Here is a 16,469-nt window from a genome sequence, read left to right on the forward strand (position 1 = left end):
CCTTGTGGGCCGCCTCGGCTTGCAGACGGACCGAGGGCGACGAGGCTGGGGCGGTATCGGCGCGCTGCTGACCCACCACCCGCCTGCTGGCCCACTCATTACACCCGCAGTCCACAATAACCACAGAAACCAGCACAAACCAGAGCGGGTGGGGAGTTTGCTTTGTTTGGTTGGTTTTTGGGGTCTTTTTTTAAGCTGTATTCGAGGTTCCCAAAGTCATCCCGGGTAACACATGCAGCAGCCGGCTCCGGCGAACTCGGGGGCAGAGCTCTGCTGCGCTTCTTCAAAGAGTCTTTCGCTCAGCTTGTGCTCGGTGATGATATCCTCCACCCGAGTTATGTAAAGCAAGGACAACAACACTCCCAGGAACTGCGAAAAGGAAGGGGCATCCCTAGTCAGAGATCAAATACTGCTTCTCTAATGCTTCCCGCAGCGGTTTTTACAAATTACGTACACGTACGTCGGATATACGGGCAGGTAAGCGGCACATATACAGAGAGAATCTCCCGCCGTTATTCTGCTTTGCATATAGGGGTGTAAATGGATCGTTTCTGTGAAGACCTGATACAGGTATAATTACCAGCCCCATGCCTTGGAGCGTTAGAAGGTCTTAGTGGACGGGGCTGGGGGGAGGAGAGGACTCAAAAAACACCCGAGCAAACCAAATTAACCAGCCAAGCCCTGCAACGTATCACAGTAATGCTGCTAAACTACCAGAACGCCACCTCAGCTTATCAGTTACGTTACATTCAAGCAAAAAAAATTTTATAATTAAATATAGTCAAATCGCATACCTTAAGCGGTGAGTCAAATCCTCCCTTTAATGGATAAATGCGCTGGCCCCTTCTTACCTGGGGTAGCAATATGCCGAGCAGCACGCCGGCCATGATGCTGTAGTTGTCCAAAAACCAAATAAGCACTGCATTCGTGCACCCACGGACGTATATAATGTGCTGGACACTCAAGCGCTGCAAAATAACAGAGCAGACATTCAAGCAGGCCGTCCACTGGCAGGGTTAGGTTAACTGTTGGACTTGATGATCTTAAAGGTCTTTTCCAACCTGAACGATTCTATGATACCGTAAGACGTGAGGACTGACACTTCAGGGAGGCAAATCTGGCCCTCCTTCCCACCTCTTTCAACCCACCGAAGTCGACACAGATCTCACCACTGATTCTTCTGCCTTTTTTTGGGGTTGTCTCACACCTGAACAAGTTATTTTATTTAATTTTTTTTTTCTTTTTAAATAAATCTTCTCTTGCAACTACTTTTCTAAATGAAATGCATCCGATTCTCATTTTAGACCACTTGGAAAGTAGACAAGTCTCTCTTTAGCTTTTATCTCTCCTTCCAAGTTGAAAGTACAGCGGTAGAAAAACATAAATTGCAGACCAAGTGCTTTGCAATAGGCTCTAAAAAGGGCAGGAACAAGAGGATTTCAGATTCAGTCCTGCAAGCTGCGCTGCACCGTGACCCCAACCCATAATATAGAAAGCACTTGAGGCTGCAAAGGGTCCTAAGCAGATGAATGGAGCGAAGTTAAGCATATGCTTAAGTGTTTGGGGCATTAGAGCTGGGCTGGAGCGGTTAGGTGATTAAGCCATAAATCAATGAAGCTAAATGAAGACAGGTCATATGGAAAGATAACTGGTAATCCCAAAAACCAACAACCGAAGCTGGCATTGTGCGCCAAGTGCCGCAAATGAGCTGGGGAAAGGGGGCTTTTTCAGACCAACCCCCCCCCTGCACCAGCACTCCAAAGCCAGGAGTGGAGAACTCACAGCAGATCCAATTACCGATTTCCCTTCTTAATCACCTTGCAATTAGTGCCTTGAGCCAGCAGTCTCCACCCTGGAGTCACTGGAGCTATTCCCAAGAGGGAAGACTGGAGGAGGAGGAGGAGGCGGCCCCATCCCGCTCCTGGAGTAAGGAGAGGGCTGCCAACACAACCTGGGAATTCCCACTTCTCTTCCAGGACTATTACAGGCTTAAAAATAAAACACCCCTAACTGGGATATAAAATACTTAGAAACAGCTAAGTTGGTTTTACCATAACTGATTTTACTCAATGAGAAACTTTGGCTTTTAAGCATTAAGAGCTTTCCCCAACTCCAGTCACTACTTAAAAGCATAAAAGCAGTTTTCTTGGCATTAATTGTGCAATTAGCCTAAGAGGGACGAGCTGTGGGAAGACACACTGCATGCATGCCAAACAAGGAATCGCGGAAGACACAAAGAAAGGGAAGATGCCCCAATCAAACAAGATCAGGGGGTTTTATAAATATTTGAAAGTTATTCCAGATAAAATAAATTGCTGACTTCACTGTCTGGTAGATTTAAGTATGCAGAAGACAATTTTATAACCAACAACAGAAAAAAAAAAAAAAAAAAAAAAAAGAAGGACCAGCCTTTGCCATGACAGGGTGGGCACTGGTTACGTTACCTCTTTGTCAATGGTTTTGTATCCGCACATAGTGTTGATAATGTCTGTCTGAGGAGAAAACAACAAACATAAACTGTAGCAGAAAACAAAAATCACACACAAAGAAATATGTTTTTACTCTTCTTGTGTTGACCCGGCTCATACAAAAGCAAGAACAGGATTACTTCCCAGTCCGACACCAGTTTCTTCCAGCAGCCCCAGGGTCAGATTTAGACAGAGCTCCACATGAATTTAGAGAAATCAGGATTGCTGGTGTGTCATGACATGAGACATTTGAACCGCATCTACCCAGCAAAACCAGCATGGCATCAGAAAGCAAAGCTCGCTACGACACAGCTGTAAGCCACAGCTGTTTCCACAGAACAAACAGCTGGTTTTAATTTTAAGGCTTTAATAAAATTTAACACATCTTATTAAGAAAACCAGGGGTTAACACGGCCGTCATGCCATCACGATGCCAAGTTCAAGCTCAGAAATAGCTAAACCCCAAATAACATCCAGGACTATGAATGCTTACATGAACGTTTTACAAGACCAAATTTATTATAATACAATGTTTTTCTATATTACTACATATGAGAACATAACATTCATATATTTAAAAAAAGACTGAGTGCTTGCATTCATCACAGATTATTAAAGCATTTTCTGAAGCCATTTCACGTTGCGCTTGCGTCCTGAAGCTCTACCTGGCCTGGCAAAGCTAACGTGAAAATTCTGTCCTGCACATACAAACCAGCCAACGTAAAGCCCACCGGCATCAAAGGCAGCAATGTACAAAGCCGAAGACATGGAGAAAAACGAGAATACACAAATGAGGGCAATAAAGCAGAGCAAACTGGACCACGTTGACGTGCCCTCCCTCAAAATGAAGGCAAGATGTAGAGATGAGGCTTCTGGTGGACACTGAGCGCTGGGCTGGGATTCCCAGGTCACCTCCCCAAGAAGGGAGAGGGATGTTTGCAAAAGATGGAAGGAAGCTGGACGTTACAAAATGGCGGAAACACCAGCCAGGGTCAAGGGTTTTTTAAGATTCCCCCAAAGCCAGGCTCTCACCTCGACCTGCCTGACAAACAAGGTTCTGCGCATTCCTAAAAAAAAAAAAAAGCTGACCACTTCACAGGTCTGTTGCGAAAACGTGAGCACCACCCGTCCGTCAACCACAGGGAATAAATAACCCCTGGAAGTCCAGGTTTGCAATACCAGGCATCGGCGTGTCGCTGCGCCTGCTGTGAGCAATTTCACGCTTGCGCCTAACAGACCAACGCGTGGGCGCCCGCGACGTCCGCGACAACATGAACAGAGCCCCGGCGTTCCCTTTTAAACATGGCCTTTGCCAACGGGACATCGCGGCACAAGGAAAGGTACACAGTGGAGATAAACGCATTAGGAACAGAGGTTTATAGGCATTCAGGGACTAATTTTTATCTGCGGCACTAGTGCAAGTCTTTAATAAATACTTTGACCTGAAAATAGTCCCTTCAGAGCCCCCCCGAGTATGAGCCTGGCTTGGCGCAGGGCTTTTTAAGAGGATCAGAATCCAACCTCAGACATTAACAGAAGTTTTCCATGACTACAAAGTGCATGAGTAATCACAAACCATATCTGTAGTTTTCCAGGACAGAAACCAGCCTGTATTTGGAAGCATTTGTCAAACATAGAAAAGATTTATGCATCTTCTGGTGGGTTTGGTTTTTTTTTTTTTCTTCGCTCTCGAGGCAGCCGGCCATACAGCCACGGTGCTAGGGTCACCCTGCCCAACACGCGTCCGCACCGCTTGGGCTTCACAAGGCACATCAATGGCATCCCGGGGCGGCAAAGCCACGAGCCCTAACATACTGCAGCATCTTGCTACCCTTAAATAAGACGTTTGCTTGTTATTTTGGGGCTTCTCCCCACCTTGCAATTAACTTCACTGAGCTTAACGCTTCACAGGCTACCTCCAGGCTGCAAGGAGCCTCATCAGCAGGGTTAGGTTGGACATTAGGAAAAATTTCTTCCCTGCAAGGGCTGTCAGGCACTGGAAGGGGCTGCCCAGGGAAGGGGTCGAGTCCCCAGCCCTGGGCAAAAGCCGGGCAGACGCGGTGCTCAGGGCCAGGGTTTGGGGGTGGGATGGCAGGGGTAGGGGAAGGGTTGGGCTGGGGGAGCTTAAAGGGCTTTGCCAACCTCAACGATTCTACGCTTCTACTCTGTGATTCTATCCCCACCTCCCCATTTGCCAATGAAGTGTATGGAGAACGTACTCCCTGTTTTCCTCGGAGAAGTTCTTATTTTAGTGCTTTCCTGCCTGACAGGCTGCATTTGACACCCTCAACTTGTTTGATTTTTTTGTGCCACGGCTGCAAGGGCACCTAGCATCATTAGCCACCGGTTTCGCCTTCACGGCACTGCTGTATTTCCACACACATGGACTAACCTTGTAAAGCAAGACTGCAATGGAGAAATGAGAGAGGCAGGGAAAAAAAAAAAGCAGCATTTTGAATGACCCATAAAAAGCCAGATTGCTCTTTACTGGCCAGCTCTGTCTCCCTTTGCCATGAGCTGAGGGCAAAATCCTGAGCCCTTCTGCTCCATGCTGCTGTGGATCAGCACCTACTATTTTCATATACACAACTTTCTTCTTCTCAAACACCTAAGACTTAAAATATAACTGTTTAGCTTTGGTTTCTGAGAATAAATCAAAGCTCAGGGCAGCTTTAACCATGCACAAAAAAAATGTGTAAGCATACGTAATAAACACCTTCATATTATACACATTTCTCAGCAACACCCAGCAGGATTACTAACAAAATTATTCCATTTTTTCCCCCTTTTTTTTTTTAATTAAATACCCCTCCTTAAGGCAGACCTAGAAAGGGCAGCACATAACGGGCACCAGCCAGCTATCCCTCATGAGCTCTACCACATCTGCTCTTACATATTCTCAATTTCTCTGTCTCGTGTTCAGACCAAAAACCAACACCCAGTGAGGCAGGGATTGCCCGTACTGGTTTCAAGCTGAGGAATAGTTCTTTATCAAATTCAGCATTACCTCCATCCCTCAGATGAAGCACGATGAATTACAACTGCTAAAATTTATATATAAAGCACGAGGTCCATTTATATGGAACTCAATGCCTGCTCCTAGGTTAACACCAGTTCATTGTAGACTGAGAAACTGGTCTGGACTCCAGCTGACAGGGTGCCCTCCCAGGGAGGATTTTGCAAGGTGGCAAGGCAGTCTTCAAGGATGGGTTAGGGTAGAGCAGCAGCTCTGGTCTAGACCTGCACCCACAAGGATGCGCTGGCCCTGAGCCCATTTGCCCACGTTTCTGGCTTCTTCTGGACGACAGGGTCGTTCTGTTTGGTTTTTAATTCGTGCAGCAGCTGGTGCACATCACTCCAACCCCCACCCACGGAAGCAAATCGGGGCCCAGGCTTCCTGGCAAAGCTGGAGCAGCAAACCCTAGGGAAAACACCAAGACTTAATTTTAAGGAGGCCTGGTCCAGGCGACCCATGAGATTAACGGAGCTCCCACGATCCCTTCTACATAGCGGGACAGTAACACGGACCAGAGCCAACACATCCAATTCATTATTTTCTCCTTTTCAAGCTGCCAAGACCCACAGATCCATAGCTCCCGTTTTCAGGAGAGACCCATTTTCCTTCCCTTCCTCCCCCCAAGGCTTTCTAAAGTAAGGCACCTTTTTAAGTGAATGCCGGCGACCCGGGACTCGGCATTACCTTATTGGTGACGCAGCAAGTGTAGGGCACCCCGCAGGCCAGTGGTCCCGGCGCCGCGCAGTCATGGTAGACATTTTTTGACCAATCTCTATAATCTTCCCCACCGCAGCACTTAAACTGGGGAAAAAAAAGACACAAAAGGCAAAGGAAAAAAAAAAAGAAAATTCGTATCTTAACAGAAACTCTTCCAATATCGAGAAAACAAAGTAATAATAAAGCAGTTTTAAGAGCACTGAGCCACCCAGCAATTCTGTCAGATTTATCAGCAAGGCATATAGGAATGTATATGATAGATACAACTGAAAAGAATTAAAGATATAGGTGGCGTTCCCCTGCCACTCATCGGGCTATTGCCCCAGGTGCCAGAGCAAAGCACTTGCTGCTAAGTGCCATCTCCCATCATTTCTGAGGTCTGGACATCGTTAAGCACTGGTTTTTACATTTGCCCCATCTTGATCTGTAATGTACTGCTTTAATTATTTAAAGATTTGGACTACATTTAGAAACAAGTCTAAGAGACAAAAGTGTTGCTGTAAGGCATTAAAAAAAAAAACAAAACTCACTGAAAGGTTTTGGGTGTAATTTAGTAGAACTGAGATCTGGCAAACAAACACTGGAAGCTCATACTGACTTAATAGAAATGTTCACTTTCTGTTTTAACTGAAGGGAAAAGGAACAGTTTATTTAATCATTAAAATGCATGTTCGCTGTACATACACATCATTTTGGGCAGTGCATGGAAACTGTAAAGCGTTACCAAGTCTAATGACAGCATTTCCTCAGGATGGTTGGCTTTCGACAGATTTTTCCATGCTAACTCTGTTTTTCAAAGCAGGCTGCCATCTCCATAACGATGCCATAAAATATACATATCGCTTCCTAAGTTAACTTTTTTTTTTTAAAATCATTATTTGGCATGGTCACTGACATCACGTGGGTCCTGACATCAAATTTCTGAACATTTTCTGCTTCTTCTATAATCTCTGCACTGCACGGCAGAACGCTTCAATATTCCAATAAACATTTCAACACCCCAGCCTTAAAAAAATAATTAAAAAAAAAAAGGCTGTGAGTCAGCTACACGTGCCATTAAGTAATGTTCAGCTGGGCTCAACATAATTACTGAATTTTAATTACAGGTATATACGCTTCCATGGGCATTTCCTCTGAGTAACCAGCTTAGTAAAGAGCTTGGTACATGCCTTGGTGTGAGCTTGGTATAGCGAAAATAAAATGGCCCAGGTTCCCAGAGCCTAACTGCCACCTAATTTCTCTTTATCCAGTGCCTCCTGTTAACGAGATGCTTTTAAATGTCTAAGCAAAAACGCTTAGCATAAGAATTGGGTGGAATTTAGGCTGAATTTGTCTGAATTCAGCCGTGGGGCGTGTATAAGCCTACACGTTTGGCCTTGAGCATCCAAATCACGGCTACCAAGCTGCATTTTGCCCTGGCTTCTTGACATCATTTAGGGGGCTTCAAATGCCAGCTGGGATGCTTGGAGGAGCCCTGCCCGCAGCGACGATGTAACAGAAGACGCAGGAGATCTCATCCCTCTGGTCAATAAGAATTTGATTATCACATCCCTGGAAAAACTCAAAGCTGTCGCCCAGGACCTCCCACATCTCGGCACTGAATTAGTCCCCCAAGCCCAACAAACCAACCTGCTTTTGAACAGAATCCATGATGTTCTTGAAGTCTAAATCATCGTAGTAATTCTCGATTCCTCTTCGTATATTATCGTTCAAAAATTTGATTGTCTAGGAGGCAGAAGTAAAACGCGACTCATGGGTTACACACGCCAAAAGAAAATTTAAAAGAACAGATCAGAGTGAGAAGTGTAATTGATGAGCACAAGAGGAAAGGCTTTTTTTTTTTTTTTAAAAAAGAAAAAACAAAAAACAGTTAAAAATCGATCATAGCACAGTCCTGCAGGGACTCTGACCATCCATCCTCTTTTAAGGAGGCAGCCGCTGCTGTCCCCCCAGCTGAGAACGGGAAGGCAGGATCGAACAGGTCGGGGGGAGAAGTGTAATTGATGAGCACAAGAGGAAAGGCTTTTTTTTTTTTTTTTAAAAAAGAAAAAACAAAAAACAGTTAAAAATCGATCATAGCACAGTCCTGCAGGGACTCTGACCATCCATCCTCTTTTAAGGAGGCAGCCGCTGCTGTCCCCCCAGCTGAGAACGGGAAGGCAGGATCCCTCCCACTGGGCACTGGGGATGGCCGACATCTTTTGGGTGACAGAGTGGCAGGTTTGGGTGCTGGGTCACGGCACCGTGGTCTGCACCACCCCCCGGGCGACAAGAGCTGGCTGTTTCCCTGCTCACCATCTGCCATGAATTTTATTTTTCCATGAATTTTATTTCCACCGTTTTATTTTCCAGGGAATCCATAACATAATGAGCTCTACTCAACCTTAAGAAGAAAAAAGTGGAAAATACCTTGTATCTGCGCATTTTACAGTCATGGTTTTGAGAAATATGGCAGTGGGGCAGCGGCAGATACAAACCGGCATCTCCTCAGCTTGGCGTGTGAGAAATTAAATCAACAGAACGCTTTTGAAGTTCAGAAGATGAGGCAAACAAGGAAGAGTATTTAGTTTTCAACATCCAGCTCCATCACATTATAGCAAAAATTGAGACTAATCAATACGAGAACGTAAAAACCTTCCTGTCAACCCAGCTGCTAAAACGATCAAAGCTAAATCCTTGCAGGTCAGGGAGAAACCCAAAATACCCCGACCCAGGTTCTGAGTATTACCAAGTGCAACACTGCAAACCAAAGCAGAACAAAACTGATTATTGCATAAATGATGAGAAATAAGAAGGGCTTTTGCAGGACCACCCTAACTGGCCAAGAACGAAGGGCAGCAAACACCGGCTACTCTCACGCCGCCTCTATCACCCCACTTGGACTCGATAGGTTTTGAGAAGGAAACGGAGAAAGAAATGGGAAACATCAACGAGATGTGCAAACCAACCCGCTTTTAAATACAGGCTATTACCCTAAGCTTTTATTAAATAATTCCTTCTCCTCCCCATACTAATGCCAACTTCTCCATTAAGCTCATAAAACAAGCAAAGAAACCTGCCCCTGAGCATCGCTGTCCTGCTCAGACACCCGATCCACGCGTTGGGAAAACTCTTAGCGCACAGAAACCCCAACAACACATTTTCTTTGTCTGAAAGTCAACAGCAATTCTTCCTCACCCCCTCAGCAAATACCATCTTTGGCATTTACTTAATTTTCTGTCAGGCAAATTCTCGGCATCCCGTGCCACCCACGCTCCTACAGGGGGCAAGGCTGCTCTGCTCCCTTCGGATGAGCCTGGCGCTCCCACCACAACTCAGAATAAATCCTTGCGCGGGGCCAAGGCGACACCAGCGGCAACGGCGAGCGACGGCTTCTAGAAACGAAGGTAACTCATCCTCTGCTCTCACAAGTCGAGTTCACGACTCTGGTCCAGTATGGAGTCAGAAGAAAACGCTAGCTAGGGAGAACATGATGCTACTTCAAAACAACAACGAGTTCTTGTTTTTTAAAAAATCTTTTTTAAAGCTCTTTTTTTTTTTTTTTTTTTTTTCCCAAATAACGTATGTAACATGTACATACGACTTCTTTTTGTGGAAATGAGATGAGTAGGATTGGGGTGGGGAGGGAAGAGGCCTTATTATTCAGCATCTCCTTTTAATGCTCGTATTTTGCCAAATTAGAAAAAAAAAATTAAAAAATCAAAGCATAGAAATCTAGTACTTGCACTAGTGAACACACTTATGTTTTAAAACATTTCTAACACACACGCAAAAAAATAGTCTGCTGCTTTCCATTTAGAAAAATGAAGGGGTTTGTATAATTATAGCGTGCTTGTAAATGATGGGGTCTCCTACAGAAATTAGTTATGTTGCTGATGGGTGTGGGCAGGGAAGAGCTGTCCCTGATATACGGTAAAACATTCTGGCCACTAAAAAAAATGAAGTCTCCAAATCCAAATTCATCAAATCTCCAACTCCAAATCCAATTTGGGAAAAGTCCCAAATTGGCATTTTGAGAAGAAAGCATTTTGTAATACACAAAGAGCTGGAAACTTGTTTTGCCTGCATGGCACATTCTTACTTACCAGATTTTCTCCAAATTCTTTAATCTGGAATTCATCTCCAGAACGGGCAGCCAATCCCACCCATCCCCAAACCTGAAAGGCCCTGAAAAGCCTGGACCTGCCTTCAGACCCCATGAATTAGTGCTCGAGGGACAATTTTAACACCTTTTTATTTGTTCGGTAGCATAGCTCTCACATCACTGATTGTGAGCAACATTCTCGGTGATCAAAACCCAAACGCAAGAGGCTCACCTGGTTTCTGAAGATCAGGGCCACCACTCCACCAGTCAGCTCAATCAGCAAGCAGATACCAAGAATGTACATGAACTGCAGAAAAACAACCTCAAGTGAGTCCTTAAACAGAACAAACCCCAATTACTCTTCCAGTTAGCGTCCCTAAGTCTGTAACATTCAACTGCCAACACACCTGGCTTTCTGCATATGAGACGTCGTTTTAAAAACAGATATAAAATGACGGGTTTGTTCTTCTAAAAACTGCATTACCGAGCCAGCTGAGTGCAGAGGCTGCTCGATGGGCACCGATAGGGCTCACCAGGCTCAGCGGTAAGAAAAATTACACCTGCTAGCTCTCAATTTATTTACTGATCGGTGTATATAGCCACGTGCTCACTCACATGCAACCACAACGTATGCATCTATGACTACTTACCAAAGTGCGTGCAAAATATGAATAATACGAAGAAATCCATAGCGACACCATGAGAAAGCTGCAGCGGGCCAGTACTTGAAATGTTTTTCCAACCCAAAGGCTTGCTTACGTATAAAAGATGGCTGTTAGGTAAATTTAGGTCTGCTTCTTAACGGTGAACTTAGGAAAGAAGTTTTAGGCTCTCTCATCTGACCATAATCTCTAATGCTCTGCCTCAAAAGCTGGTTTAATTTCTGTGCTCTCAGTGCCCGGTATCAGTGTCACAAACCCACCAGGCAGATATCTTTTCTCCTGCTAAATCTGGGATCAGACGGAGAAGCAGACATCGGGGACTTTTTTTGCTTGAATACCCTACCAGGTTTGCTACCACAATGGGAACAGAAAACGTCCTCGGCCTCAGACAAGGACACACCACCGCGTTCAGAGCGAAAGAAGCCGCCGCCGCCTACAGACGGACTCTCGATAAAATCCCAGCCTGATTTTGAAGTCCACAGCTACCTCTTGCTTTGGCCTAGGTAACACACCACGTACTCGCCGTTTCTTCACATCGAACTGATGCAAAGGTGAAAACCGGGTTTTCACACTTCACTTTTAGTCGTATGTGCAACTTCCATCTGCGACCACGGCGTTACACAGGAACATCCCTAAAACTTCCCCTTTCACATGGACTGGAGAGGAACCCGTGCCCCTCTCGTTTCCCCCTGAGGTCCCTTCTCTGGAAGTCCCGTGGTGCTCCACAGCTACCGTCCCAACACGCGTCCCTCCACCTTGCTCCCCAGCCACCGCCAGCTGATGGGCATGGGCTTGCTTTCTCTAGCGGCTTCCTCTGGCTTGAAACGAGAAGCATTTGGAGACCACAGGTCATCTCTGCACTGAACGTCCCACCAAGCTTTAGGAAGTCTCCCTCCCCATGCTGGCAGGGGAGGCTGCGGCCAGACCTTGCCTCTTCCTTCGGCCGAGGGCAGTGCTGGTTCCCCTAAAGCAGGGCACATGCCCATGGCATGGCCGGGCACTGCGGCACCCAGGCCAGCGTCAAATGGAATGTCAACAGCCGAGTTTGCACAAGATCCATGCCGGCTGATAATAATTCACATTCCTGGTTGTTTCCCGTAAAGCCCTTATCTATTGGAAAGCTGGTTTTCGTGGCGCCGGGCTCTGACCCCTGCCTGTCCTGTCGCCGGCAAGACGAAATACTCATGCTCCCCGATGGAGGGACATCCAGAGACCACCGCCATAAAGCAGTTTTAGACTTAATTAAAGTCAAAAAAGCAACTGTATTAACACATTTTTCAATGCAGATATAGAAAGAGTTATGGGTTTGAATTCAGGTGACGCTGGCCGGCAAAGGCAACAAGCTCTAAAAATTAAGAATAAAAAAAAAGAAACCCAACACTTACTGCTTGAAGAAGGCATAAGTTGTCTCTTAAGGAAGCAAGCACACCCACAAAAGACACGAGGAACATTATAATGCCCAAAAGTATTAAAATAATTGCGGGGGCTAGAAAAGCACTTTCTAAAGTTTTGTACTTCTGTCTTTCAACTTCTGCATAAATCCCAACTGCCAGGACAAGGGCTCCGATCACCTGAAACAGGAAAAGAGCGTGGGTGTTACTTTTCCTCCTGGTAAACACGGAGAGGACATTTTGTGAGTACACACGAACCCGCGACGACTCACTTCGGAATTAATTATCAACAACCAAAGACTCAAATCAGAAGTACGGATAAAAAAAAAAAAAAAAAACAAAAAAAACCAAACCAACACCTCAAAGATTAAAGCAGAAAAAAGCCGAGTTAGAAGAAAAAACAAAACTGAGATTTGCTCATTTGAAAAATACATTTAATAATGTTTTAACATTTTGGAAGTTAAACAAATTGAAACATACGTCACTGGTTGAAATGTAATTTATTGCTCATCTGAGATCACATATATTACACACGCTAGCAAATTCCATGGCAGTAATATTCCTCCTTTGCATGTCTGTCCATCCTTCCCTCTGTGTGTGTGTGCGCGTGTATATATATATTCATATATATGTATTCATATATATTCATGTATATTTATATATATTCATATATATATATTGCCCTAACACAACACAATTTCCAGTCTGCAATCAACAGCTTATATGTCCCTTCCTATCAGCTCCCATTATATTTAGGCTCAGAAAATATGGCCAGGTGTATCCTATGCCTCCACACCTCCTGCCATCGGGGGAAATGGGCCGGATTAAAAAAAAAACCAAAAAAACCAACAAAAAACCCCAAATCAAACCCCACCCCCCAGAAAAACCCCAAACCAACCTGCAAGTCTGAAATTACACTACTTCCATGAGCCCTACCAGATAAAGCTGAGAAGTGAAGCATTTCATTTAAGGTAAAGATATTTCAAGCCGAATAATTAACGGCTAAGTCAAAATCATTTGGTGTTAAACCTCCGGCACGCTGCGAGTTGCTCTGGGTTATGCTGAACTTAAATTAAAAAAAATAGCCCACAGCACTCAACCATGACCATTGCAGTGGAAAAACTTTTACTGCCAGCTCCAACAGCCAGGCGCATCCTCTGGGAAGAGCCCAGATTCCACTCAATCATTTTGGCAACCTGATAAACAGCGTTCCCCTTTCCCGACCCGGCGTTTCGGCAGTAACCCCCAGTCCGCTCCCTGCACGCCACCAGCGCGGAGCGTGCGCCACTGAAATATAAAAACCTTTTTGCTTTCACGTGGTATAGCCCAGACAAAGGTCCGGCTATACCGGCCACAAGACAGATTTAGTCGCAAGACCATGAACCCAACAGTTGAAATATTTTTGTAATTACGGGATGTCTTGAAATAAAGAACAACTGACTGGAAATTCTTGATTTACTACAGGTAGGACCAAAAAACCCAAAGGACGTTATGTGAGGGATGCCACTGAGTTGTCACTGAAGAAAGAAAGAAAATCTCAGAAGGGTTCACCCATAAAAATAAGTGTAACAAAGCTATTTAACAAGCAACTTAAAATTTTACAGGACCAAATTCAGCGCAGCTCTCCCTCTGACAAATGCAGAAATTGCAGGGATTATGGAAGGCAGAAGGGAAAAATAGAGGACAAATAACAGGTACCCAAATTTACCATTTATAATGCTTCTACCATAAAACCATAATTGGGGCTTTTTATTACTGAATGGTCATTTTGTAGTGTTAGCTTTATTCTTTAAAAAATTCAATGATTTGAGTAACAAAGTACAAATTACTTTGCAAGCAGAAGACAACATAAACAAATCAGTTTGAGATTTTGAAACGCGATCGAGGAAAGTCTCAGAACCATACAAAACAATTACAGAATACAAAAGCCAAGGCTGTACATGTATATGGGACTCAGGAATTGTATTATTATTATTTTTATTATTAAAAATAATAATAATAATGATTTTTAAAACCCTAAAAACCTGATACCTTTGTGTCAGACCGCATTTACTCAGCTCGGGAAGCAGTAGATTAACATGACTTAAAGACAGACTCTCCTGCAAACACCAAAGCTCAACGTTTGCCTGGTAGATTCTTTGCTTAGTAAACTAAAAAAAATAATTTAAAAAAAAAATTGGACATAATACACAGGGATTAAAGCTTGACGGGGATTATCTGAATTTCAGAAGTGTGCCGAGACTAGAAGGTTCACTGAAATGTCATTCTTCGCCGAAGTTTTCTCATCAAAACATTGAATTTAAGGTGGTCTTGAAAGATGCAAAGGTGCCCATGAGTAGAAATACAAGACGCATGCCCACTTGAGGAGCATAAGATATACAGACGCGTATATTTATATATGTATGTGTCTTCATCCCCTTCCATCTGCATTTTGCTCACGCACCCTCCAAGACTACTTCTAGTGTTTTAAGCGTACAAGAAACTTCTGTCCTGCCTTTCGTTTTCCAAAACCAGCTTGGCCCCCCAAAAGAACCCCAAATTGCCTCCCACTCCCACCCATTACAGCTTTTAATGCCCCAAGGACCAAGGTGGCCGATACCACATCCCAGACAAATTCCAGGATTAAAGTGACCTCGGGAGCCAGAGGGGATAAACAGGCGCTTCTCACCCCTCCTCTTGCTCCCTTCTAGAGGTGTACCAAGCTGCCTGGAAGGAGTCAGGGTAGCAGACATTAAAATTACGATGCAAATACATCTACAAAATACTCCTGCAATAAAACTCCCTCGGAGCAATCCTAAATTAACCGTCCTGCAAAGGGTGGCGTGCAGAGGAGGTGGGAAGGCTTCGCAAGTAAAATCCTCGTTCTTTACGAGCGGGATTCGTGCTTTTATTATCTTTTTTTTTTTTTTTTAAAGCAGTTAAATAAAAATCTTTTTTTAAACCTTTAACATAGTCAAGACCAACAGCAGCAATTAGTTATGCCAAGCAGATGTGCTAACTTAGCAATCATGCCACCTGCATTTCTTCTCCGGGTCTGTGCTCCCCCCTTAGAATCACAGAATTGTTGAGGTTGGCAAAGCCCTTTAAGCTCCCCCAGCCCAACCGTTCCCCTACCCCTGCCATCCCACCCCCAAAACCCTGGCCCTCAGCACCGCCTCTGCCTGGCTTTTAAATCCCCCCAGGTGTGGGGACTCGACCCCTTCCCTGGGCAGCCCCTTCCAGTGCCTGACAGCCCTTTCGGGGAAGGAATTTTTCCTAATGTCCAAACTAAACCTCCCCTTCCTGTGACGAGGGGTGGAAACACAGCTTTTGTGTCGGTAGCCCACCAATATTCGCACTGTTTACATCCTGCATCCTGCGCAACAGCTCCCAGTTTGGCAATTGGTGCCGTGTCCGCAGGAAACTCACATTAGATGAGTATCCACCAGCAAACACCGGGGACTGTCCCTGGGGCTTTTGCACGCACAGAAGTTGCTTTCCCAAGAGAAAGGAAAAGCATTTATTTCCCAGTGGTGGGTTTGACCCCATATTTACTACACTTATTCTTAAATAAAGTGCTTACTCAGCAAGAAGCACCTTCTGTTTAGAATGCTGGGGGTTGTTTCAGCCAGGCAAGAAAAATGACATTACAGCCTCCTTCGCCAGCAAAAGTTGCCTGAAAAAGTTACAGCAACAAGGAGTTTTTAAAAAAGCCCTCGGGTGACATGGGAAGACACAGCAGCGACACGGCCGGTCGCAAACATCCCCTCCAGGACTCCCAGCGATGCTTTCATTTCCTTTCTGCTTTTGGATGAGGCTGGATTTTAGTTCCTGGGGGGTTTAAGTCATCCCAGGGACTCAAATCCGGGTGTTCATCACTCACAAACAAACTGGAGGAACAGCAGCAGCAGGGAGGAAACCCAACGGCCTCGGCATCCCGTACGTCAAAGCCCCCAAAAGCAGCAAAAGAACACAGATCACCCCAAATTTTAGCAAGCCAATACTCCACAGCCAAATTTTACTCCCATTTTACAACAATTTAAAAAAAAAAATAAGTCAGTAAGACTGAGAGCTGAAAAAAAAGAACCAGCCCACCGACATTTACAGTGGATGAGATCTGCTTCACCAAGCCAGAATAAAAAAAAATTTTGG

The 16,469-nt window shown here is 44.8% G+C and overlaps 1 protein-coding gene across 1 annotated transcript in view; it reads right to left on the reverse strand.

The window, feature by feature from the left end:
* Positions 1 to 216: 216 nt before the first annotated feature.
* TSPAN15 (tetraspanin 15) overlaps positions 217 to 16,469 on the reverse strand; it is a 19,695-nt gene continuing 3,442 nt past the window's right edge. The window contains exons 2-8 of the mRNA XM_009636964.1: positions 12,333 to 12,555; positions 10,518 to 10,592; positions 7,831 to 7,926; positions 6,169 to 6,285; positions 2,445 to 2,492; positions 852 to 968; positions 217 to 369 (exon numbers count right to left, since the gene is read on the reverse strand). Of these exons, the coding sequence (XP_009635259.1) occupies positions 217 to 369; positions 852 to 968; positions 2,445 to 2,492; positions 6,169 to 6,285; positions 7,831 to 7,926; positions 10,518 to 10,592; positions 12,333 to 12,555 (829 nt within the window). The remainder of the gene's footprint in view (positions 370 to 851; positions 969 to 2,444; positions 2,493 to 6,168; positions 6,286 to 7,830; positions 7,927 to 10,517; positions 10,593 to 12,332; positions 12,556 to 16,469) is intronic.

Source organism: Egretta garzetta, unplaced genomic scaffold (assembly GCF_000687185.1).
Source record: "Egretta garzetta isolate BGI_Z169 unplaced genomic scaffold, ASM68718v1 scaffold204, whole genome shotgun sequence".
NCBI lineage: Eukaryota > Metazoa > Chordata > Aves > Pelecaniformes > Ardeidae > Egretta > Egretta garzetta.